The sequence below is a fragment of the Entelurus aequoreus genome, linkage group LG12, assembly GCF_033978785.1.
Source record: "Entelurus aequoreus isolate RoL-2023_Sb linkage group LG12, RoL_Eaeq_v1.1, whole genome shotgun sequence".
Taxonomy (NCBI): domain Eukaryota; kingdom Metazoa; phylum Chordata; class Actinopteri; order Syngnathiformes; family Syngnathidae; genus Entelurus; species Entelurus aequoreus.
This window is the reverse complement of record NC_084742.1, coordinates 59499157-59526880: the sequence shown is the minus strand read 5'-3', so window position 1 is coordinate 59526880 and position 27724 is coordinate 59499157. Positions and strand designations below refer to the sequence as shown.

Below are 27724 nucleotides of genomic sequence, written 5' to 3'. Positions count from 1 at the left end.
CACAGCTCCAATCAGCCGCCTCGACAATAGAGGCGCGGAACATGGTCCATTCGGACTCAATGTCCAGCACCTCCCTCGTGACATGTTCAAAGTTCTTCCGGAGGTGGGAATTGAAACTCTCTCTGACAGGAGACTCTGCCAGACGTTCCCAGCAAACCCTCACAATGCGTTTGGGCCTGCCAGGTCTGTCCGGCATCCTCCCCCACCATCGCAGCCAACTCACCATCAGGTGGTGATCGGTAGAAAGCTCCGCCCCTCTCTTCACCCGAGTGTCCAAAACATGAGGCTGCAAATCCGACGACACAACTACGAAGTCGATCATGGAACTGGGGCCTAGGGTGTCCTGGTGCCAAGTGCACATATGGACACCCTTATGTTTGAACATGGTGTTCGTTATGGACAATCTGTGACGGGCACAAAAGTCCAATATCAAAACACCGCTCGGGTTCAGATCCGGGCAGCCATTCTTCCCAATCACGCCTCTCCAGGTTTCACTGTCGCTGCCAACATGAGCATTGAAGTCCCCCAGTAGAACGAGGGATTCACCCGGGGGAGCACTCTCAAGTACTCCCTCGAGTGAATCCAAAAAGGGTGGGTACTCTGAGCTGCGGTTTGGCGCGTAAGCGCAAACCACAGTCAGGACCCGTTCCCCCACCCGAAGGCGGAGGGAAGCTACCCTCTCGTCCACCGTGTTGAACTCCAACATGCAGGCTCTGAGCCGGGGGGCAACAAGAATTGCCACCCCAGCCCGTCGCCTCTCACTGCCGGCAACGCCAGAGTAGAAGAGAGTCCAGCCCCTCTCGAGAGAACTGGTTCCAGAGCCCTTGCTGTGCGTCGAAGTGAGTCCGACTATGTCTAGTCGGAACTTCTCCACCTCGCGCACTAGCTCAGGCTCCTTCCCCCCCAGCGAGGTGACGTTCCACGTCCCAAGAGCTAGCTTCTGTAGCCGAGGATCGGACCGCCTAGTGCCCTGCCTTCGGCTTCCGCCCAGCTCACATCGCACCCGACCTCTATGACCCCTGCTATGGGTGGTGAGCCCATTGGAGGGGGAACCCACGTTGCCTCTTCGGGCCCGGCCACCAGGCGCTCGCCATCGTGCCCCACCTCCGGGCCTGGCTCCAGAGGGGGGCCCCGGTGACCCGCGTCAGGGCGAGGGAAATCTGGGTCCATAGTTTTTATTTTTCATTGAGGTCTTCGAGCTGCTCTTTGTCTGATCCCTCACCTAGGACCAGTTTGTCTTGGGAGACCCTACCAGGGGGCATAAAGCCCCCGGACAACATAGCTCCTAGGATCATTGGGACACGCAAACTCCTCTACCACTTATCATGTTTTTAATTTTTTTCAATCGTATTTTTAAAATGTGCCGTGGGGCCGTTAAAAAATGACCTGACTTTGGACACCCCTGCATTAAACAATGTTACAAGGTTTTTCCAAAATAAATCAACTCAAGCTATGGAAAAAAAAGTGCCAACATGGCACTGCCATATTTATTATTGAAGTCACAAAGTGCATTATTTTTTTTAACATGCCTCAAAACAGCAGCTTGGAATTTGGGACATTCTCTCCCTGAGAGAGCATGAGGAGGTGGAGGTGGGCGGGGTTGAGGGGGGATAGCGGCGGGTGTATATTGTAGTGTCCTGGAAGAGTTAGTGCTGCAAGGGGTTCTGGTTAATTGTTCTGTTGTGTTTATGTTGTGTTACGGTGCGGATGTTCTCCCGAAATGTGTTTGTCATTCTTGTTTGTAACAGTGTTAAAGTTGTTTATATGCCCACCCTCAGTGTGACCTGTATGGCTGTTGACCAAATATTTATTGCATTCACTTGTGTGTGTGAAAAGTCGTATATATTATGTACTTCTCCCTACGGCCGTGTACATAGCGGCCTTTTAAAAAGTCATACATTTTACTTTTTGAAACCATCCATCCATCCATCCATTTTCTACCGCTTATTCCCTTCGGGGACGCGGGGGGTGCTGGAGCCTATCTCAGCTACAATCGGGCGGAAGGCGGGGTAACACAGGGCCAACACATATAGACAGACAACATTCACGCTCACAACCAATACTGATCATTTTGTAACCGAAACAGATAATTTCTGATATTACATTTTAAAGTATTTATAAGCCGATAATATTGGCAGTCCGATATTATCGGACATCCCTAGTTGATACACTTGTGTCGTTGGTTGTAGCCAGCTCACTCACTCACACACACACACACACACACACACACACACACACACACACACACACACACACACACACACACACACACACACACACACACACACACACACACACACACACACACACACACACACACATACACACACACGCGCACACATTCACCTGCCACCTCAACATGTGTGTGTGTGTGTGTGTGTGTGTGTGTGTGTGTGTGTGTGTGTGTGTGTGTGTGTGTGTCGAGGGGTGGTGGTGGTGGTGGTGGTGGTGGTGGGGGGGGGGGGGTCGTCTTCAGCATGTGATTCAGATCACTGACCTGGAACTCATTGGCAGCTGAGAGAATAAAAACTATTACACACACACACACACACACACACACACACACACACACACACACACACACACACACACACACTCACACACACACACACACACACACACACACACACACACACACACACACACACACACACACACACACACACACACACACACACACACACACAGAGGTATCACCTGGAGGTAGGGTTGTCCCGATACCAATATTTTGGTACCGGTACCAAAATGTATTTTGATACTTTTCTAAATAAAGGGGACCACAAAAAATTTCATTATTGTCTTTATTGTAACATAAAATGTTAGTGTACATGAAACATATGTTTATTATTGTCATTTAGTCCATAAATAAAATAGTGAACATACTAGACAACTTGTCTTTTAGTAGTAAGTAAACAAACAAAGACTCCTGATTAGTCTATGCAGTAACATATTGTGTCATTTATACACCTATTATTTTGTACACATTATGAGGGACAAACTGTAAAAATTGATTATTTATCTACTTGTTCATTTACTTTTAATATCTGCTTATTTTATGTTTCAACATGTTCTATTTACACTTCTGTTAAAATGTAATAATCACTTATTCTTCTCTTCTTTGATACTTGACATTAGTTTTGGATGATACCACACATTTAGGTATCGATCTGATACCAAGTAGTTACAGGATCATACATTGGTCATATTCAATGTCCTTATGTGTCCAGGGACGTATTTACTGACTTTATAAACATCATATGAATTGAAAAAAAAAAGGAAAAAATATTTTGTGATGTTAAAAAATATCAATATAATCATAGTAGTATCGACTAGACACGCTCTTGTACTTGGTATCATTACAGTAAATGTGGCGTTTGTTTACATTGTGACGCCGGTGAGCTATTGTATCCTCTTACGGTGTGTAGTGAAGCATGTTTAACTATTCCTCATCCTCCAGTGATAATGCTACATGTAAGAAACTTACATTATTTGTCGCCATGGAGACCAGGATTAGTGATTTAGAAGTAGCTAAAGGATGGATGTTAGCCGCTAACAAGCTAACCATGTCTTAAAGCAGCTCTTCCTGAGGGTGTTTCAGTGTTATAACTTCACCTTTATCTTGACTTTTCACACCAAAATGCGTCCGTTCTCCCTTTTTCTGCCTACACACTGTGTCTGCTTGTAAGTACTCTGTGTGTGTGCGCTGCCCAACATGCTCCTCTGCTGACGATGCGCCGTCATGCCCGTTAAAATCATTTCAACTTTTATAGAGGCGGTATAGTACTGAATATGATGAACTAGTATCGCGGTACTGAACTAATACCGGCATACCGTACAACCCTAGTACACACACACACACACACACACACACACACACACACACACACACACACACACACACACACACACACACACACACACACACACACACACACACACACACACACACACACACACACACACACACACATGCAGGTATCACCTGGAGGAGGTACCTGGGGCACAGCGTTCCCGTTGTGTCTTTGTGCAAGTAACACTTTGGCTGTGACATGCGTGTGTGTGTGTGTGTGTGTGCGTGTGTGTTTGTGTGTGTGTGTGAGACCTAGCACGTGTTGACCCCACATTGAGGTCGGGATGGCTCGTCACCATAGAAACGACCTTCACCTTCATCAAGTACGCGTGATGAGTGGGTGAATAAGCGACTCTTGCTCTTTAAAAAAAAAAAATAACAAGGCTACCGGCTTTCGAGTGTGTGTGTGTTTGTGTGTGTGTGTGTGTGTGTGTGTGTGTGTGTGTGTGTGTGTGTGTGTGTGTGTGTGTGTGTGTGTGTGTGTGCGTGTGTTAAGCACTCTTCATAATTCACGCCTGTGGATGAAAAATAGATGAAGAGCCAATTAAAAGCCAAGAAGGATTCGGATCCAACCCTGCCTTTCCTGCTGAGGCAGCGACAAGGCGAGGCGCCACAAGAACGCCAAGCGAGAAGAGACGGGGAATAAAGAGCGACAGGAAACAACAAGCACGGCACTTCTGCCCTCAAAAGGCAGCCAGAAAAGGTTCTGGTACCAGTCGGGGACTCCAATTTCCTCTTCCCTCGCTGGGGGATCAATTAGAGGCGAGGAAGGAGACTTTAACACTGATGACTGTCACTGCCAAGGAGGCCCCAGCCCCCGGACCCATGCCCACCGCACTCATGCATATTCAGAGGCGGGGACACCGCGGGGGGCGGGGCCAGAAGCGGCGCCGCAGCGATGGGAGCGCACTTGTCATGCGGCAATAAGGACGCAGTGTACCAGGACGCCACATTGTCAGCATCCTTGTAATTATGCTCTTGGCTGTCTGTAAACAGGAAGTGTGTGTGCGTGTGTGTGTGTGTGTGTGTGATGCCCGAACACACACACACACACACAGACACACACCTGCTGTCCTGCCAATGAGGAAGTTTAGGCCTTCTAGGTCCACACGTGTGCCTGTCCTATTCATACGCTAAACAGAAACCCGTGTGTGTGTGTGTGTGTGTGTGTCTGTGTGTGTGTGTGTGTGTGTGTGTGTGTGTGTGTGTGTGCTCTGGAGAGGTCACATCACATGCTGCTACTGCCAATTATCAGCTGTGGCGCTTCAAAGCACATTAGCCGCACAAAAGACACACACACACACACACACACACACACACACACACACACACACACACACACACACACACACACACACACACACACACAGACACACACACACACGCACACACTCCCTGGTCGCTAATCGCTTTATTGTCTCCTTCCTGCCATTTTAATATCGCCTTCCCCTTCTCTTTAACGGACTCATCATGCTACTTTGTTTACTTCCTGTCTAAGCCCCGCCCTTTAAATCCCCTTATCTCCGTCCCCCCCAACACGAGCTGTCACTTTAAGGAGGATGCACTGACACATGCAAAGCACCATGGGTAGCCGTAGAGTCTGAACTGAGTATTCATTAAGAACCACCATAATGACAACATTAAATACAGTAGTGTAGTAGACCTAAGTATTCATTAAGTACCACCTAGATGACATCATTAAATACAGTAGTGTAGTAGACCTAAGTATTCATTAAGTACCACCATGATGACAACATTAAATACAGCAGTGTAGTAGACCTAAGTATTCATTAAGTACCACCATGATGACAACATTAAATACAGTAGTGTAGTAGACCTAAGTATTCATTAAGTACCACCATGATGACATCATTAAATACAGTAATGTGGTAGACCTAAGTATTCATTAAGTACCACCATAATGACATCATTAAATACAGTAGTGTAGTAGACCTAAGTATTCATTAAGTACCACCATAATGACAACATTAAATACAGTAGTGTAGTAGACCTAAGTATTCATTAAGTACCACCATAATGACAACATTAAATACAGTAGTGTAGTAGACCTAAGTATTCATTAAGTACCACCATGATGACAACATTAAATACAGTAGTGTAGTAGACCTAAGTATTCATTAAGTACCACCATGATGACATCATTAAAATACAGTAGTGCAGTAGACCTAAGTATTCATTAAGTACCACCATGATGACAACATTAAATACAGTAGTGTAGTAGACCTAAGTATTCATTAAGTACCACCATAATGACATCATTAAATACAGTAATGTGGTAGACCTAAGTATTCATTAAGTACCACCATAATGACATCATTAAATACAGTAGTGTAGTAGACCTAAGTATTCATTAAGTACCACCATGATGACATCATTAAAATACAGTAGTGCAGTAGACCTAAGTATTCATTAAGTACCACCATGATGACAACATTAAATACAGTAGTGTAGTAGACCTAAGTATTCATTAAGTACCACCATGATGACAACATTAAATACAGTAGTGTAGTAGACCTAAGTATTCATTAAGTACCACCATAATGACAACATTAAATACAGTAGTGTAGTAGACCTAAGTATTCATTAAGTACCACCATAATGACAACATTAAATACAGTAGTGTAGTAGACCTAAGTATTCATTAAGTACCACCATAATGACAACATTAAATACAGTAGTGTAGTAGACCTAAGTATTCATTAAGTACCACCATAATGACAACATTAAATACAGTAGTGTAGTAGACCTAAGTATTCATCAAGTACCACCATGATGACATCATTAAAATACAGTAGTGTAGTAGACCTAAGTATTCATTAAGTACCACCATGATGACAACATTAAATACAGTAGTGTAGTAGACCTAAGTATTCATTAAGTACCACCATGATGACATCATTAAAATACAGTAGTGTAGTAGACCTAAGTATTCATTAAGTACCACCATAATGACATCATTAAATACAGTAATGTGGTAGACCTAAGTATTCATTAAGTACCACCATAATGACATCATTAAATACAGTAGTGTAGTAGACCTAAGTATTCATTAAGTACCACCATAATGACAACATTAAATACAGTAGTGTAGTAGACCTAAGTATTCATTAAGTACCACCATAATGACAACATTAAATACAGTAGTGTAGTAGACCTAAGTATTCATTAAGTACCACCATGATGACAACATTAAATACAGTAGTGTAGTAGACCTAAGTATTCATTAAGTACCACCATGATGACATCATTAAAATACAGTAGTGCAGTAGACCTAAGTATTCATTAAGTACCACCATGATGACAACATTAAATACAGTAGTGTAGTAGACCTAAGTATTCATTAAGTACCACCATGATGACAACATTAAATACAGTAGTGTAGTAGACCTAAGTATTCATTAAGTACCACCATGATGACAACATTAAATACAGTAGTGTAGTAGACCTAAGTATTCATTAAGTACCACCATAATGACAACATTAAATACAGTAGTGTAGTAGACCTAAGTATTCATTAAGTACCACCATAATGACAACATTAAATACAGTAGTGTAGTAGACCTAAGTATTCATTAAGTACCACCATAATGACAGCATTAAATACAGTAGTGTAGTAGACCTAAGTATTCATTAAGTACCACCATAATGACAGCATTAAATACAGTAGTGTAGTAGACCTAAGTATTCATTAAGTACCACCATAATGACAGCATTAAATACAGTAGTGTAGTAGACCTAAGTATTCATTAAGTACCACCATAATGACAACATTAAATACAGTAGTGTAGTAGACCTAAGTATTCATTAAGTACCACCATAATGACAGCATTAAATACAGTAGTGTAGTAGACCTAAGTATTCATCAAGTACCACCATGATGACATCATTAAAATACAGTAGTGTAGTAGACCTAAGTATTCATTAAGTACCACCATGATGACAACATTAAATACAGTAGTGTAGTAGACCTAAGTATTCATTAAGTACCACAATAATGACAACATTAAATACAGTAGTGTAGTAGACCTAAGTATTCATTAAGTACCACCATGATGACAACATTAAATACAGTAGTGTAGTAGACCTAAGTATTCATTAAGTACCACCATGATGACATCATTAAAATACAGTAGTGTAGTAGACCTAAGTATTCATTAAGTACCACCATAATGACATCATTAAATACAGTAGTGTAGTAGACCTAAGTATTCATTAAGTACCACCATAATGACAACATTAAATACAGTAGTGTAGTAGACCTAAGTATTCATTAAATACCACCATGATGACATCATTGATTGATTGATTGATTGATATTTAAAGATGTGGTCTTCCTGTCACTTGTTGACTACTTCCTGTCACTTGTTGACTACTTCCTGTCACTTGTTGACTACTTCCTGTCACTTGTTGACTACTTCCTGTCACTTGTTGCCCTCTGTGTTCCTCTTTTTGCTTCTCAGCGGTCCTCTCATCCTGCTCTCATCTTCTTCTTCTACTTGCCAAAGCGTGGAAGACAGGAAGTGGCTGACCTTACCTTTGTATCGGTCCAGAGAGGTCGCTGGCGTCCTGCCTGCAACACACAAGAAAACAACACTTGTTTACAAAAAAGTAACACACTATCTCACTGTACATATTACTACACAAATATAGAATACTGTACTATACAAAACTACAATGTGGTACTACACTGTACTATACTATTAAACCATATTATGCCATGCTATGCTATACCATAGTATATCATTGCATACCATACCATATTATGCTATGCCATGGTATACTACACTATAGTATAACATAAAATACAACACCATAGTATACCACACTATACAATACCATTATATGTCATAAAATACACTACACCATAATAGTATACTCTATAATAGTACACGATAATATATAATACAGTAGTATACCGTACCATAATATACCATAGTATACTACACCACACTATATAATAGTAGTATACTATACCATCCCATCGTATACTATACCACAGTATACTATACCGTAGTATATTATACCATACCACTGTATACTGTACCACACTATTCAATACAATTGTATGCCATACCATACAACCACACAATAGCATACTATGCCATACCGAACAATACCATAGTATACCATACCATACTATACTTTACTATATACACAGTATTAAACCATAATATACGACACTCTATCGTTGTATACTATACGACAATATAAAATAGTATACATACCATAATTTACTATACCATAGTATACTATAGTACACTATATTATACTATACCATACTAAACTACGGTAAACTGTACCATAATATTGAATATACCATAGTATACTACAGTATACTTTACGATACCATACGACATCAGTGTATAACGTCCCATACTACGTTATTCCATAGTACATTTTAGTATACCATACAGTACTATATCAGCGTATGCCATACCACACTGTGATATACCATAGCACGCCATCCTCTCCCCATGTTTACTTTTCCTCCCTACCTCTGTAGAGCTTCCTGTTGTGTACACCCCTGGAACTGTATGTTGTGCGTTTGTTCTTGGACGGGAAGTACTGAAAAAGTACTAAAATAGTATACTATACCATAGTACACTATATTATACTATACTATACCATACTAAACTATGGTACACCGTACCATAATATTGAATATACCATAGTATACTACAGTATACTTTACGATACCATACGACATCAGTGTATAACATCCCATACTACGTTATTCCATAGTACATTTTAGTATACCATACCATACTATATCAGTGTATGCCATACCACACTGTGATATACCAGAGTACACCATCCTCTCCCCATGTTTAATTTTCCTTCCTACCTCTTTAGGGCTTCCTGTTGTGTACACCCCTGGAACTGTATGTTGTACGTTTGTTCTTGGACGGGAAAAGTACTAACATAGTATACCATACCATAGTATACTATACTAAACCACACTGTAAAATGCCACACCATACTGCATCAGACTAGTAAGGACGCAGTGCATGTACCGTATACCATACCATACTATACTATATCACACTACACAGTGCTACAGTATACCATGCTATACCATACGGCGGTAGTATATTATACCATTAACAGCCACAATAATAATAGTAGCACCTCCTCCAACCTCCGAGGACAAAGCTACGAACAATGGGCTTTCTGCTCCGCCGCTCCCAGTCTGTGGAACGCTCTCCCTGACCACCTGAGGGCACCACAGACTGTGGATGCTTTTAAAAAAGGCTTAAAAACCCTTTTTTTTTTATTTTTAAAAAAAGCCTTTTTAAAAAAATATATATGCATACTAGTTTTAGCTATTTGGCTGTTCTAGTTTTTATTTGTATTTATTTTTTATTATCTTTTTATTTGTATATTTTTTTTAATACACTGTAGCACTTTGAGGTTGTTTACTCAATGTAAAGTGCTTTTTACAAATACAATCTATTATTATTATTATTATAAAAGCAGCATAATAATAATAATATCAACAATACAAATAACATAATAAATAATAATATAATAGAAGGTGTCAGTCAAAACCTTTCACTCAGTAGGAGTTGTTATACTGTACACACACACACACACACACACACACACACACACACACACACACACACACACACACACACACACACACACACACACACACACACACACACACACACACACACACACACACACACACACACACACACACACGTCAGAATGGTAAATTGGTCTTGTTTGTCCTTGGGAAGCGTGAAGAAGCTCCTTCGATCCACTGGGTTTTCTTTCCATAATTCCCTGCTCTTTCCTCCTTGTTTCATCCCCACTTCTACTTCTGGAGCATGTAAATAAATTGGTCCCCTGGTGCACGTACGCACCCACACACACACACACACACACACACACACACACACACACACACACACACACACACACACACACACACACACACACACACACACTGCACATATGGACACTTCTAGGGCTGCACCAAATTAGCTCAGGTTTTATGTCACAGAAGTAAATAAAATAATAACTGAACAATACGCTCATTAATAACGCATGTGTGCAAGTGAGTGTGTGTGTGTTCGTGTGTGTGTGTGTGCTCCTCTGCTACACAAAAGCCAATCACAGCAGCTCTTTGCATTTCAAAGACACACACATGTCCGTTTCATCTGTGGCCACACAACTCCTCTTGTTATGTCCTCTCTGACACACACACACACACACACACACACACACACACACACACACACACACACACACACACACACACACACACACACACACACACACACACACACACACACACTCATTACCAAATTCCATAAATAATGAAATCACGTGTAAATGGAGCACCCTATGTTTCATTATTGACACTATTATATTCCTACGTGGCGCTGTAGTTCGTTGCTCCACCAGCAGGGGTATTGATATTGGAGGCGATACGGGGGGGCGATACCGCCGCTAACAGGTCGCTTGAGATACTGACCTTTGAACTTTGAGCCATTAAAGGCTAATACAACTTTCATGACTGACGCTGTTGTGATTAGCGTGTTGGCTGACCTCTGACCTGTAATCTGAAGCCCCTTTGTCGTCATTAGCATCAATTATGCCTCGCCGTCACCTTTGACCCCCAACCCTGTATAAATCAAGGCATGACATTTTTCTTTCGTGCATATTTTTATTCTTTTGACTTTTATGCCCATGCAAAAATATGAAATCAATCGTCAAAAGGCTTTTTGAATATTGTCTTTCTTGAAGGAAAATTAAGAACTACAACATTTATATGAAGCCGCTATCTGTGCCCTGGACCTTTTAGAATAGAATAGAATAGACTTTATTGTCATTATATTTGCATATAACGAGATTAAGGACTCCAATTTAAGGTGCGGTAGTGGAAACAAATATGGGATAAAAATAAATTACACAAGAAGTAATTAAGATGGTGCCGAGTGTCTGGCTGTACAAAATGAGCCACACAGCTAGCCTAAAATGTGAGCGAGCTAGCATTAAAATGCTAACATTTAGCGTATGTGCAAACCTTTCGCATGATAACAGTTAGCATGTTTCCTATACCAAGTTATATGACTCTAAGTTGTATGGTTGCAAAAATAGAGAAAAAAGTGTAAAATTAGATGAAAAACTTAGCATGCTTGCCAGCATGCTATCGTTTGCATGCTAACAGCTAACAAGTGTCACATACCACGTTTTATGACTCTGGTGTGAACGGTTGCAAAACGATCTCAAAAAGTTAGCACGCTAATGTTTGCAAGCTAACGTCAGCATGCTAACAGTTAGCGTGTGTCACATACCAAGTTATATGACTCTAAGGCAGGGGTCCCCAAACTAGTACCCTCCTGTTGTCCTTGGGTCATTTTGACCCGCCACTGTGTTAAAAACCCCCAAAAAATCCCCTAAACGATATTTTTCTAACTTGAAATGTTATGACTTTTCCTAGTTTGGCACCAACAGTAGAAAAAGTGAAATGTTGCTTTTATTCACATTACCATGTAAGCTGTACAAAAAAATGTACAAAGGTGGTCTTCGGGTCAAAATGACCCGTGAGTCACAAAGTGTTGAAATCAAAGTCACAGAGTTATTTATACATCACAGAATGCTCAAATGTTTTAGTTGTTATAGTCCAACAGTAGCAGAGCTCCGAATGATGTCTGTGCTGAAGCCATTAGTGTCGTTATACCGCTGAAGAAGCTCTAGAGCTGATTTTTTCAGATGTCCAGCAAGACAACTCTGATTCAGAAGAGGAAGCGGAGGATGTATCAGAAGAAGAAGATGGGGAGGAATACAACCCAGAGCATGATGAATCATCTTCAGACAAAGAAGAAAACCCTGAAGCTGAAAGAGAGACTATCCTTTCAAAAAATGGCAAAATAACCTGGTCCTCAGCAGCATATGACCATCAAGGCAGGCATGCCAGAACAAAACATCATAAAGATGACCCCAAGACCCACAAGGTATGCCGTTTCTCATGCCCATGACATTGTCTCTACATTCTACCTGTTTATCACACCAGCAATTGAAAGAATAATCCTGGAGATGACAAATTTGGAGGGTTTTCACAAATATGGAGACAGCTGGAAAAAGATGGATGAGACTGACCTGCAGGCCTACTTAGGGCTGCTAATCTTAGCCGGTGTATACAGGTCCCGAGGTGAGGCTGCAACCAGTCTATGGGATGCAGAGAGTGGAAGGCCAATTTTCCGAGCCACAATGCCACTCAAACTCTTTCACACCTACTCAAGACTGATACCATTTGATGACCGTGAGTCAAAACCAGCAAGACGTGTGACAGACAAACTTGCAGCCATAAGAGAGGTCTGGGACAATGTAGTTCTTCTGAGCACACTGCACACAGATGGTGACGTTAGCGATGGTGAGTACAGGAAGTCAGTCATCATCCTAGACTACAACCACAACAAGGGAGGTGTGGACAACCTAGATAAGGTGATTGGAACATACAGCTACAGAAGGATGACTGGTCATCTTCCACAACATCATTGATGTTTTCTCCTACAATGCCTTTGTGATTTAGAGAGAGATCAACCCGACATGGATGTCTCGTAAGCAGAACAAGAGGAGGGTGTTCCTGGAGCAGCTGGGAAAGGCACTTGTAATTCCACTCATTGAAAGAAGGAAGCAAGTCCCCCGCACAGAAGCCTCAGCAGCAGTTGTGAAAGCTATTCAGAGTGCATGGAGCTCCTGATCAACCTGAGGATGCAGCTACCACCGCCACATCCCCAGCTAGGGCAAGTAAGAGGAAGAATGTCAGTTCTGCCCTCAAAAGAAGGACTGTAAAACACATACTGTGTGCTGCAGGTGTAAGAAATATATCTGCAAAGGCTGCACACTTGCATACTGCCCTACATGTGCCAATTAGGGTTAGTTAATTAGTTAATTAGTTGAATGGGTTATGTTATTTTTCATATTTTTGTATTGTACATTGTCTTCAGTTGTTCACTGGAGACAGAAAAGAAAGAAACTGAGTCATTGGGATGAATAAAAATGCATTCAAAACGCACATTTTTTTTGCTTTTCTTAAGCTATAGAAATGTATTGAAGAGGGAAAACTCAGTTATTCACACATTTTGTGGTGAATGACAAGTTGTTTCTTCAAGCAAGATTAAATTTGGTGTTTGAATTCAATTAAGCTGCTTATATTAGGGGTTTAGTGAAGACGGGTCATTTTGACCCAGAGAACACGGGGTGTATACAGGAAATGAGGACAACACGAGGGTTATTTTATTATTTTTTAAGATCTGTCCTTTCTAATCCATTTTCTACCGCTTGTTACTCTCAGTGTCTCCTAGCCGCTCAGGCAAATCAGAAAGATATATATATATATATATATATATATATATATATATATATATATATATATATATATATATATATATATATATATATATACATATATATATATATATATATATATATATATATATATATATATATATATATATATATATATATATATATATACACACACATATATACAGTCCGGCCCCCGGCCTAATTATTTTAACCCAATGTGGCCCAAGAGTCAAAAAGTTTGGGGACCACTGCTCTAAGGTGTATGGCTGGGGAATTAGAGTAAAAAGTGTAAAATTAGCTAAAAAAAAGTTAGCACTTTTGGTGCTAACTTTTTTAATTTCCTAATTTTTAAGTTTCTAATTTTACCTGGTAAGTTACACAAGTGTAATACCAGGTTAAATGACTGTAGGGTAAACAGTCGCAAAATTAGCTCAAAAAGTGTGCACTTTAATGGTAGCATGCTAGCATGCTAACGTTAACATGCTAACAGTTAGCTTGTTTCACATACACAAGTGTAACTTACCAGGTAAAATGACTGTAGGGTTAAACGGTTGCAAAATTAGCTCAAAAAGCTTGCACTTTAACGGTAGCATGCTAGCGCTACCATGCTAACAGTTAGCTGGTGTCACATAGCAAGTTATACGACTGCAAGGTGTGTTGCTGCGGGATTAGAGAACAAAGTGTCACATACCAAGTTATGTCTTGGCGCCACGCCGCTTTTAACACGTCCTCCTTTCAGCATCCACACTTTTTAAACGCACACACTCCCCCAGCAATCAACACGCACATTTAAAACACGTTTAAAAACACGTTTAAAACACGATTAAAAACACCTTCACACCCTCAGGAGTTGTCACTTCGTCTCAAGGTGTGACATTGAGAAGTTAGCATGTGTTAGCATGTCGCTGAAGATGTGCCGTTGTATGCAAATGAGGTCATGTGACTATGCTCGTCACATGACTGAGACAACTTGGCAATAATTGAAGCTTTGTTTGTTTGTTTGGCATTGAGAATGAAAACAACCTGTTAGCTAATCAATAATGTCAATGTCACATGCTAATCTCTTGTTAGCAGTAATGAGAGCAGAGTATTAAGTGTGAAGTTAGTAGAGTATTAAGTGTGAAGTTAGTAGAGTATGAAGTGAGAAGTTAGTAGAGTATTAAGTGTGAAGTTAGTAGAGTATTAAGTGAGAAGTTAGTAGAGTATTAAGTGTGAAGTTAGTAGAGTATTAAGTGTGAAGTTAGTAGAGTATTAAGTGTGAAGTTAGTAGAGTATTAAGTGTGAAGTTAGCAGAGTATTAAGTGTGAAGTTAGTAGAGTATTAAGTGTGAAGTTAGCAGAGTATTAAGTGTGAAGTTAGTAGAGTATTAAGTGTGAAATTAGTAGAGTATTAAGTGTGAAGTTAGCAGAGTATTAAGTGTGAAATTAGTAGAGTATTAAGTGTGAAGTTAGTAGAGTATTAAGTGTGAAGTTAGTAGAGTATTAAGTGTGAAGTTAGCAGAGTATTAAGTGTGAAGTTAGTAGAGTATTAAGTGTGAAGTTAGCAGAGTATTAAGTGAGAAGTTAGTAGAGTATTAAGTGTGAAGTTAGCAGAGTATTAAGTGAGAAGTTTGTAGAGTATTAAGTGTGCAGTTTGTAGAGTATTAAGTGTGAAGTTAGCAGTGTATTAAGTGAGAAGTTAGTAGAGTATTAAGTGTGAAGTTTGTAGAGTATTAAGTGTGAAGTTAGTAGAGTATTAAGTGTGACGTTAGTAGAGTATTAAGTGTGATGTTAGTAGAGTATTAAGTGTGAAGTTAGTAGAGTATTAAGTGTGAAATTAGTAGAGTATTAAGTGTGAAATTAGTAGAGTATTAAGTGTGAAGTTAGCAGAGTATTAAGTGTGAAATTAGTAGAGTATTAAGTGTGAAGTTAGTAGAGTATTAAGTGTGAAGTTAGTAGAGTATTAAGTGTGAAGTTAGTAGAGTATTAAGTGTGAAATTAGTAGAGTATTAAGTGTGAAGTTAGTAGAGTATTAAGTGTGAAATTAGTAGAGTATTAAGTGTGAAGTTAGTAGAGTATTAAGTGTGAAATTAGTAGAGTATTAAGTGTGAAGTTAGCAGAGTATTAAGTGTGAAGTTAGTAGAGTATTAAGTGTGAAATTAGTAGAGTATTAAGTGTGAAGTTAGCAGAGTATTAAGTGAGAAGTTAGTAGAGTATTAAGTGTGAAGTTTGCAGAGTATTAAGTGTGACGTTAGTAGAGTATTAAGTGTGAAATTAGTAGATTATTAAGTGTGAAGTTAGTAGAGTATTAAGTGTGAAATTAGTAGAGTATTAAGTGTGAAGTTAGTAGAGTATTAAGTGTGAAATTAGTAGAGTATTAAGTGTGAAGTTAGTAGAGTATTAAGTGTGAAGTTAGTAGAGTATTAAGTGTGAAGTTAGTAGAGTATTAAGTGTGAAATTAGTAGAGTATTAAGTGTGAAGTTAATAGAGTATTAAGTGTGAAGTTAGCAGAGTATTAAGTGTGAAGTTAGCAGAGTATTAAGTGTGAAATTAGTAGAGTATTAAGTGTGAAGTTTGTAGAGTATTAAGTGTGACGTTAGTAGAGTATTAAGTGTGAAGTTAGTAGAGTATTAAGTGTGAAATTAGTAGAGTATTAAGTGTGAAGTTAGTAGAGTATTAAGTGTGAAATTAGTAGAGTACTAAGTGTGAAGTTAGCAGAGTATTAAGTGTGAAGTTAGTAGAGTATTAAGTGTGAAATTAGTAGAGTATTAAGTGTGAAGTTAGTAGAGTATTAAGTGTGAAGTTAGTAGTGTATTAAGTGTGAAGTTAGTAGAGTATTATGTGTGAAGTTAGTAGAGTATTAAGTGTGAAGTTAGCAGTGTAGAGTATTAATTGTGAAGTTAGCAGAGTATTAAGTGTAAAATTAGTAGAGTATTAAGTGTGAAATTAGTAAAGTATTAAGTGTGAAATTAGTAGAGTATTAAGTGTGAAGTTAGCAGAGTACTAAGTGTGAAATTAGTAGAGTATTAAGTGTGAAGTTAGTAGAGTATTAAGTGTGAAGTTAGTAGAGTATTAAGTGTGAAGTTAGTAGAGTATTAAGTGTGAAGTTAGTAGAGTATTAAGTGTGAAGTTAGTAGAGTATTAAGTGTGAAATTAGTAGAGTATTAAGTGTGAAGTTAGTAGAGTATTAAGTGTGAAGTTAGTAGAGTATTAAGTGTGAAATTAGTAGAGTATTAAGTGTGAAATTAGTAGAGTATTAAGTGTGAAATTAGTAGAGTATTAAGTGTGAAATTAGTAGAGTATTAAGTGTGAAGTTAGTAGAGTATTAAGTGTGAAGTTAGTAGAGTATTAAGTGTGAAATTAGTAGAGTATTAAGTGTGAAGTTAGTAGAGTATTAAGTGTGAAATTAGTAGAGTATTAAGTGTGAAGTTAGTAGAGTATTAAGTGTGAAATTAGTAGAGTATTAAGTGTGAAGTTAGCAGAGTATTAAGTGTGAAGTTAGTAGAGTATTAAGTGTGAAGTTAGTAGAGTATTAAGTGTGAAATTAGTAGAGTATTAAGTGTGAAGTTAGTAGAGTATTAAGTGAGAAGTTAGTAGAGTATTAAGTGTGAAGTTAGTAGAGTATTAAGTGTGAAGTTAGTAGAGTATTAAGTGTGAAGTTAGTAGAGTATTAAGTGTGAAGTTAGCAGAGTATTAAGTGTGAAGTTAGTAGAGTATTAAGTGTGAAGTTAGCAGAGTATTAAGTGTGAAGTTAGTAGAGTATTAAGTGTGAAATTAGTAGAGTATTAAGTGTGAAGTTAGCAGAGTATTAAGTGTGAAATTAGTAGAGTATTAAGTGTGAAGTTAGTAGAGTATTAAGTGTGAAGTTAGTAGAGTATTAAGTGTGAAGTTAGCAGAGTATTAAGTGTGAAGTTAGTAGAGTATTAAGTGTGAAGTTAGCAGAGTATTAAGTGAGAAGTTAGTAGAGTATTAAGTGTGAAGTTAGCAGAGTATTAAGTGAGAAGTTTGTAGAGTATTAAGTGTGCAGTTTGTAGAGTATTAAGTGTGAAGTTAGCAGTGTATTAAGTGAGAAGTTAGTAGAGTATTAAGTGTGAAGTTTGTAGAGTATTAAGTGTGAAGTTAGTAGAGTATTAAGTGTGACGTTAGTAGAGTATTAAGTGTGATGTTAGTAGAGTATTAAGTGTGAAGTTAGTAGAGTATTAAGTGTGAAATTAGTAGAGTATTAAGTGTGAAATTAGTAGAGTATTAAGTGTGAAGTTAGCAGAGTATTAAGTGTGAAGTTAGTAGAGTATTAAGTGTGAAGTTAGTAGAGTATTAAGTGTGAAGTTAGTAGAGTATTAAGTGTGAAGTTAGTAGAGTATTAAGTGTGAAATTAGTAGAGTATTAAGTGTGAAGTTAGTAGAGTATTAAGTGTGAAATTAGTAGAGTATTAAGTGTGAAGTTAGTAGAGTATTAAGTGTGAAATTAGTAGAGTATTAAGTGTGAAGTTTGTAGAGTATTAAGTGTGACGTTAGTAGAGTATTAAGTGTGAAATTAGTAGAGTATTAAGTGTGAAGTTAGTAGAGTATTAAGTGTGAAATTAGTAGAGTATTAAGTGTGAAGTTAGTAGAGTATTAAGTGTGAAATTAGTAGAGTATTAAGTGTGAAGTTAGTAGAGTATTAAGTGTGAAGTTAGTAGAGTATTAAGTGTGAAGTTAGTAGAGTATTAAGTGTGAAATTAGTAGAGTATTAAGTGTGAAGTTAATAGAGTATTAAGTGTGAAGTTAGCAGAGTATTAAGTGTGAAGTTAGCAGAGTATTAAGTGAGAAGTTAGTAGAGTATTAAGTGTGAAGTTTGTAGAGTATTAAGTGTGACGTTAGTAGAGTATTAAGTGTGAAGTTAGTAGAGTATTAAGTGTGAAATTAGTAGAGTATTAAGTGTGAAGTTAGTAGAGTATTAAGTGTGAAATTAGTAGAGTACTAAGTGTGAAGTTAGCAGAGTATTAAGTGTGAAGTTAGTAGAGTATTAAGTGTGAAATTAGTAGAGTATTAAGTGTGAAGTTAGTAGAGTATTAAGTGTGAAGTTAGTAGTGTATTAAGTGTGAAGTTAGTAGAGTATTATGTGTGAAGTTAGTAGAGTATTAAGTGTGAAGTTAGCAGTGTAGAGTATTAATTGTGAAGTTAGCAGAGTATTAAGTGTAAAATTAGTAGAGTATTAAGTGTGAAATTAGTAAAGTATTAAGTGTGAAATTAGTAGAGTATTAAGTGTGAAGTTAGCAGAGTACTAAGTGTGAAATTAGTAGAGTATTAAGTGTGAAGTTAGTAGAGTATTAAGTGTGAAGTTAGTAGAGTATTAAGTGTGAAGTTAGTAGAGTATTAAGTGTGAAGTTAGTAGAGTATTAAGTGTGAAGTTAGTAGAGTATTAAGTGTGAAATTAGTAGAGTATTAAGTGTGAAGTTAGTAGAGTATTAAGTGTGAAGTTAGTAGAGTATTAAGTGTGAAATTAGTAGAGTATTAAGTGTGAAATTAGTAGAGTATTAAGTGTGAAATTAGTAGAGTATTAAGTGTGAAATTAGTAGAGTATTAAGTGTGAAATTAGTAGAGTATTAAGTGTGAAGTTAGTAGAGTATTAAGTGTGAAGTTAGTAGAGTATTAAGTGTGAAATTAGTAGAGTATTAAGTGTGAAGTTAGTAGAGTATTAAGTGTGAAATTAGTAGAGTATTAAGTGTGAAGTTAGTAGAGTATTAAGTGTGAAATTAGTAGAGTATTAAGTGTGAAGTTAGCAGAGTATTAAGTGTGAAGTTAGTAGAGTATTAAGTGTGAAGTTAGTAGAGTATTAAGTGTGAAATTAGTAGAGTATTAAGTGTGGAGTTAGCAGAGTATTAAGTGAGAAGTTAGTAGAGTATTAAGTGTGAAGTTTGTAGAGTATTAAGTGTGACGTTAGTAGAGTATTAAGTGTGACGTTAGTAGAGTATTAAGTGTGAAATTAGTAGAGTATTAAGTGTGAAGTTAGTAGAGTATTAAGTGTGAAATTAGTAGAGTATTAAGTGTGAAGTTAGTAGAGTATTAAGTGTGAAATTAGTAGAGTATTAAGTGTGAAGTTAGCAGAGTATTAAGTGTGAAGTTAGTAGAGTATTAAGTGTGAAGTTAGTAGAGTATTAAGTGTGAAATTAGTAGAGTATTAAGTGTGAAGTTAATAGAGTATTAAGTGTGAAGTTAGCAGAGTATTAAGTGTGAAGTTAGCAGAGTATTAAGTGAGAAGTTAGTAGAGTATTAAGTGTGAAGTTTGTAGAGTATTAAGTGTGACGTTAGTAGAGTATTAAGTGTGAAGTTAGTAGAGTATTAAGTGTGAAATTAGTAGAGTATTAAGTGTGAAGTTAGTAGAGTATTAAGTGTGAAATTAGTAGAGTACTAAGTGTGAAGTTAGCAGAGTATTAAGTGTGAAGTTAGTAGAGTATTAAGTGTGAAATTAGTAGAGTATTAAGTGTGAAATTAGTAGAGTATTAAGTGTGAAGTTAGCAGAGTATTAAGTGTGAAGTTAGCAGAGTATTAAGTGAGAAGTTAGTAGAGTATTAAGTGTGAAGTTTGTAGAGTATTAAGTGTGAAGTTAGTAGAGTATTAAGTGTGAAGTTAGTCGAGTATTAAGTGTGAAATTAGTAGAGTATTAAGTGTGAAGTTAGTAGAGTATTAAGTGTGAAATTAGTAGAGTATTAAGTGTGAAGTTAGTAGAGTATTAAGTGTGAAATTAGTAGAGTATTAAGTGTGAAGTTAGTAGAGTATTAAGTGTGAAGTTAGCAGTGTATTAAGTGTGAAGTTAGTAGAGTATTAAGTGTGAAGTTTGTAAAGTATTAAGTGTGACGTTAGTAGAGTATTAAGTGTGAAGTTAGTAGAGTATTAAGTGTGAAATTAGTAGAGTATTAAGTGTGAAGTTAGTAGAGTATTAAGTGTGAAATTAGTAGAGTATTAAGTGTGAAGTTAGCAGAGTATTAAGTGTGAAGTTAGTAGAGTATTAAGTGTGAAGTTAGCAGAGTATTAAGTGTGAAGTTAGCAGAGTATTAAGTGAGAAGTTAGTAGAGTATTAAGTGTGAAATTTGTAGAGTATTAAGTGTGAAGTTTGTAGAGTATTAAGTGTGAAGTTAGTAGAGTATTAAGTGTGACGTTAGTAGAGTATTAAGTGTGCAGTTAGTAGAGTATTAAGTGTGAAGTTAGTAGAGTATTAAGTGTGAAGTTAATAGAGTATTAAGTGTGAAGTTAGCAGAGTATTAAGTGTGAAGTTAGCAGAGTATTAAGTGTGAAGTTAGTAGAGTATTAAGTGTGAAGTTAATTAAGTGTCAGACTTACAGAGGAGGTGATAAAGTGATGTCACTCAGCAGCAAATGGCGACGATGACAAGACGTCACATTAAAGACGAGCACGCCATCTGTCAGCGTGACAGAACGCCTCCTCCGCTGACACGCCGGGCCTCACTTAACGCCACGCTAACCGCGCGCTGCCGCTAACATCGCTACAGCTATCATCATCGGAGGTGGGCGCAAAATGCTTGAATTCTTGAGAAGCACTGGTCTATTGTGCCCTTCCCATTTTCTTACCCGTCTAGTCCAAATTGAAACACGACCTCCTTATCTGCACTCCGCCTACCTTCTCTGAGACCTGGGGTCACGCCAACAGCAACCACGCGCTATTGTGACATTTTAGGCCATGTCGCCCATCCCTAAACATAGGAAGCAATGACACGGGCACACACACACACACACACACACACACACACACACACACACACACACACACACACACACACACACACACACACACACACACACACACACACACACACACACACACACACACACACATACACACACAAAGTGCTGAGTAGGAGGAGGAGCTTCAAAGTTCTGCTGATGGATTTTTCCCGCCTTCCAAAGGCGACTAATAGCCCGACGGAGGAATCCCGCGTGCTCGTGATGTCGCTCGCCTCTCGGGATTCATCCGCGCTCTAAAAAGATGAGATTGCGTGGCGTTCGCTTTCTGCCGCCGGTGCTGATCCAATTTAGAGGGTGCGCACGGCGAGGGGGCGGGGTCAAGAAGCGGCGTGCGGAAGGCGTTTGGCGCCGCATGCAAATGAGAAGCCAAATTGCTGCGATGTTAGAAGGACTAATTCAAAACTGGTGGCACAAACGCTGGTGGATGTTGCCAACAAACACGACGACAACAATTCTAGGACAATTATGACCGACATTCAAATAAAGTAGCGTAATAGGCCCAAGTATGCATTAAAACGAGGCAGAGGTTCTGTTTAACGAGTGTATTTCATATTTGTGGCTCCTGTAACGTTACACACACATCATATAGAGTCCATATTTACAGACGTCTTTGAAGGCCTCGTACCACTAATCACTGCCATGGATCAGATTGAGCAAATAATGTCTCTCCAGCTAATAAACTACAAAAGTTTCTACAAACCCCGTTTCCATATGAGTTGGGAAATTGTGTTAGATGTAAATATAAACGGAATACAATGATTTGCGAATCCTTTTCAAGCCATATTCAGTTGAATATGCTACAAAGACAACATATTTGATGTTCAAACTGATAAACATTTTTTTTTTTTTTGCAAATAATAATTAACTTAGAATTTCATGGCTGCAACACGTGCCAAAGTAGTTGGGAAAGGGCATGTTCACCACTGTGTTACATGGCCTTTCCTTTTAACAACACCCAGTAAACGATTGGGAACTGAGGAAACTAATTGTTGAAGCTTTGAAAGTGGAATTCTTTCCCATTCTTGTTTTATGTACAGCTTCAGCAGGGGGTCTCCGTTGTGGTATTTTACGCTTCATAATGAGCCACACATTTTCAATGGGGAGACAGGTCTGGACTGCAATCGGGCCAGGAAAGTACCCGCGCTCTTTTTTTTTTAACGAAGCCACGCTGTTGTAACACGTGCTGAATGTGGCTTGGCATTGTCTTGCTGAAATAAGCAGGGGCGTCCATGAAAAAGACGGCGCTTAGATGGCAACATATGTTGCTCCAAAAGCTGTATGTACCTTTCAGCATTAATGGTGCCTTCACAGATGTGTAAGTTACCCATGTCTTGGGCACTAATACACCCCCATACCATCACACATTAAGAGTGTTACTAAAACGGCCTTCTTTCATCTCCGTAATATCGCTAAAATTCGTTCCATCTTGTCCACTAGCAACGCTGAGATCATTATTCATGCGTTCGTTACGTCTCGTCTCGATTACTGTAACGTATTATTTTCGGGCCTCCCTATGTCTAGCATTAAAAGATTACAGATGGTACAAAATGCGGCTGCAAGACTTTTGACAAAAACAAGAAAGTTTGATCATATTACGCCTATACTGGCTCAGCTGCACTGGCTTCCTGTGCACTTAAGATGCGACTTTAAGGTTTTACTACTTACGTATAAAATACTACACGGTTTAGCTCCAGCCTATCTCGCCGATTGTATTGTACCATATGTCCCGACAAGAAATCTGCGTTCAAAGAACTCCGGCTTATTAGTGATTCCCAGAGCCAAAAAAAAGTCTGCGGGCTATAGAGCGTTTTCTATTCGGGCTCCAGTACTCTGGAATGCCCTCCCGGTAACAGTTAGAGATGCTACCTCAGTAGAAGCATTTAAGTCCCATCTTAAAACTCATTTGTATAATCTAGCCTTTAAATAGACCCCCCCTTTTTAGACCAGTTGATCTGCCGTTTCTTTTCTTCTCTCCTCTTCTCCCCTGTCCCTTGCGAGGGGGAGTTGCATAGGTCCGGTGGCCATGGATGAAGTGCTGGCTGTCCAGAGTCGGGACCCCGGGTGGACCACTAGCCTGTGCATCGGTTGGGGACATCTCTGCGCTGCTGACCCGTCTCCGCTCGGGATGGTTTCCTGTTGGCCCCGCTGTGGACTGGACTCCCGCTGATGTGTTGGATCCACTGTGGACTGGACTTTCACTATGTTATGTCAGACCCACTCGACATCCATTGCTTTCGGTCTCCCCTAGAGGGGGGGGGGGGGGTTACCCACATATGCGGTCCTCTCCAAGGTTTCTCATAGTCATTCACCGACGTCCCACTGGGGTGAGTTTTTCCTTGCCCGTATGTGGGCTCTGTACCGAGGATGTCGTTGTGGCTTGTACAGCCCTTTGAGACACTTGTGATTTAGGGCTATATAAATAAACATTGATTGATTGATTGACATGCTGCCTTTTACACTTTGCGTCGATAACAGTCTGGATGGTTCGCTTCCCCTTTGGTCCGGATGACACAATGTCGAATATTTCCAAAAACAATTTGAAATGTGGACTCGTCAGACCACAGAACACTTTTCCAGTTTGCATGAGTCCATCTTAGATGATCTCGGGCCCAGAGAAGCCGGCGGCGTTTCTGGGTGTTGTTGATAAATGGCTTTCGCTTTGCATAGTAGAGCTTTAACTTGCACTTACAGATGTAGCGACCAACTGTATTTAGTGACAGTGGGTTTCTGAAGTGTTCCTGAGCCCATGTGGTGATATCCTTTACACACTGATGTGGCTTGTTGATGCAGTACAGCCTGAGGGATGGAAGGTCACGGGCTTAGCTGCTTACGTGCAGTGATTTCTCCAGATTCTCTGAACCCTTTGATGATATTACGGAGCGTAGATGGTGAAATCCCTAAATTCCTTGCAATAGCTGCTTGAGAAAGGTTTTTCTTAAACTGTTCAACAATTTGCTCAGGCATTTGTTGACAAAGTGGTGACCCTCGCCCCATCCTTGTTTGTGAATGACTGAGCATTTCATGGAATCTACTTTTATACCCAATCATGGCACCCACCTGTTCCCAATTAGCCTGCACACCTGTGGGATGTTCCAAATAAGTGTTTGATGAGCATTCCTCAACTTTATCAGTATTTATTGCCACCTTTCCCAACTTCTTTGTCACGTGTTGCTGGCATCAAATTCTAAAGTTAATGATTATTTGCAAAAAAAAAAAAAAAAAGTTTATCAGTTTGATCATCAAATATGTTGTCTTTGTAGCATATTCAACTGAATATGGCTTGAAAAGGATTTGCAAATCATTGTATTCCGTTTATATTTACATCTAACACCATTTCCCAACTCATATGGAAACGGGGTTTGTAGAAGGATGAGGATATCAGTGGATTCTAGCATGTCTTAGCACTCTCTCAAACTTCTTCCAGCAAGTACCACCTCACAAAACACATTGCAAGCGCCACCGACTCAATAAAGAGTCCATATTTACAGACGTCTTTGAAGGCCTCGTGCCACTAATCACTGCCATAGATCAGATTGATTTGCTACAAAACACCCAATGTAACTTCCAGGTGTTTGGAGGAGTCTCCACCAAGTTCAGTACACACCTTTAGGGGACAGACGAGCACACGCCAGTAAAATGTGAGCAATATAAGCATAAAAACATGGCCGCCATGGAGCAAAATAAAGGACTGATGGTTATGAAAGGATGAATATTATCAGTCAATTCTAGCACCTCTCCTCAAGCAGGTTCTCAAACGTGTTCCAGCAGGTACCACCTCAGAAGAACACTTTGCACATTCCAAGTGCCACCGTAATGACCAACAATCAAATATTGTAGCATAGTAGGCCCAAGTACTCATTAAAAACAAGGCAGTATTTATTTATTTATTTATAGAAAAACATCATTGTTTCTTTTGTTAATATCAGAGTGTGTTCTGCAACAAGGTCATCCCTGGAAGCACACAGTTTATGCACAAATATACATCGTCATATAATATACACAATACAATACCTTTACTAAGCAGGTTGACATTTATAAAGAATGAATCTTTAAATCCACCAAATCAGTCTCACTAGCCTATTATTCAAAATGTGATGAAAGTATATTTCATATTTTACAACATTACACACAGTTTGAACAGTAACACTGTGTTTGTGTACAGGAAGATAAAACACTGTACTTAAATGAAGTGATTTTTTTGGGGCGTACTACTTTTTAAGAATCACTGTTCTAAGATAACATGTTTAAATAGCAACACACTTAACTTTTCATTTGTGCCGACTAGGGTTGTCTCCCATACCCATATTTTAGTACCGCTCCCAAAATGTATTTCCATATTTTTCTAAATAAAGTGGACCCACAAAAAAAATGTCATTATTGTCTTTAATTGAACAGCAAATGTTAGTGTAGATGAAACATATGTTTATTATTGTCATTTAGTCCTTAAATAAAATAGTGAACATACTAGACAACTTGTCTTTTAGTAGTAAGTAAACAAACAAAGACTCCTAATTAGTCTATGCAGTAACATATTGTGTCATTTATACACCTATTATTTTGTACACATTATCAGGGACAAACTGTAAAAATGTTTCATAATATCCACAATTTTTTGCACCATGATTAGGGAAGGTTGTTTGGATTGTGTCTAGGGTTGTCCCGATACCAATAGTTTGGTACCAGTACAGGTACCAACATTGTTTTCGATACTTTCTGTACTTTTCGATACTTTTCTAAATAAAAGGGACCACAAAAAAAATGTCATAATTGTCTTTATTGTAACAAAACATCTTAGTGTACATGAAACATATGTTTATTATTGTCATTTAGACCTTAAATAAAATACTGAACATACTAGACAACTTGTCTTTTAGTAGTAAGTAAACAAACAAAGACTCCTAATTAGTCTATGCAGTAACATATTGTGTCATTTATACACCTATTATTTTGTACACATTATGAGGGACAAACTGTAAAAATGTTTCATAATATCCACAATTTTTTGCATCATGATTAGGGAAGGTTGTTTGGATTGTGTCTAGGGTTGTCCCGATACCAATAGTTTGGTACCAGTACGGGTACCAACATTTTTTTCGATACTTTCGGTGCTTTTCAATGTCATTATTGTCCTTATTTGAACAAAAAATGTTAGTGTACATGAAACATATGTTTATTATTGTCATTTAGTCCTTCAATAAAATAGTGAACATACTAGACAACTTGTCTTTTAGTAGTAAGTAAACAAACAAAGACTCCTAATTAGTCTATGCAGTAACATATTGTGTCATTTATACACCTATTATTTTGTACACATTATGAGGGACAAACTGTAGAAATGTTTAAGAATATCCACAATTTTTTGCATCATGATTAGGGAAGGTTGTTTGGATTGTGTCTAGGGTTGTCCCGATACCAATAGTTTGGTACCAGTACGGGTACCAACATTTTTTTCGATACTTTCGGTGCTTTTCAATGTCATTATTGTCCTTATTTGAACAAAAAATGTTAGTGTACATGAAACATATGTTTATTATTGTCATTTAGACCTTAAATAAAATACTGAACATACTAGACAACTTGTCTTTTAGTAGTAAGTAAACAAACAAAGACTCCTAATTAGTCTATGCAGTAACATATTGTGTCATTTATACACCTATTATTTTGTACACATTATGAGGGACAAACTGTAGAAATGTTTAAGAATATCCACAATTTTTTGTATCATGATTAGGGAAGGTTGTTTGGATTGTGTCTAGGGTTGTCCCGATACCAATAGTTTGGTACCAGTACGGGTACCAACATTTTTTT

General features: G+C 38.5%; 2 protein-coding genes across 6 annotated transcripts in view; one reads left to right on the top strand and one right to left on the bottom strand.

Moving 5' to 3' along the window:
- Positions 1-27724, bottom strand: part of celf2 (cugbp, Elav-like family member 2) — a 436380-nt gene that overhangs the window by 351506 nt on the left and 57150 nt on the right. For all 5 annotated transcript variants that reach the window (XR_009828099.1, XM_062066320.1, XM_062066321.1 and 2 more), the window contains exon 2: positions 8406-8441. Coding sequence is in view for 4 of the 5 variants with exons in the window: in XM_062066320.1 (XP_061922304.1) it covers positions 8406-8441 (36 nt within the window). In the remaining variant the exon portion in view is untranslated. The remainder of the gene's footprint in view (positions 1-8405; positions 8442-27724) is intronic.
- On the top strand, positions 12500-13790 carry LOC133662903 (uncharacterized). The gene is made up of 2 exons (XM_062067092.1): positions 12500-13330; positions 13419-13790. The coding sequence occupies exons 1-2, from the start codon at positions 12779-12781 to the stop codon at positions 13587-13589; spliced, it is 723 nt and encodes a 240-aa protein (XP_061923076.1). The 5' UTR covers positions 12500-12778; the 3' UTR covers positions 13590-13790.

Excerpts from the sequence above, each read along its gene's own strand:
- LOC133662903 (XM_062067092.1), top strand. The coding sequence starts at position 12,779 with ATGACCATCAAGGCAGGCATGCCAGAACAAAACATCATAAAGATGACC. Across the intron at positions 13,331-13,418 it reads GTGTGGACAACCTAGATAAG|AGAGAGATCAACCCGACATG; the intron begins GTGATTGGAACA and ends TTTGTGATTTAG.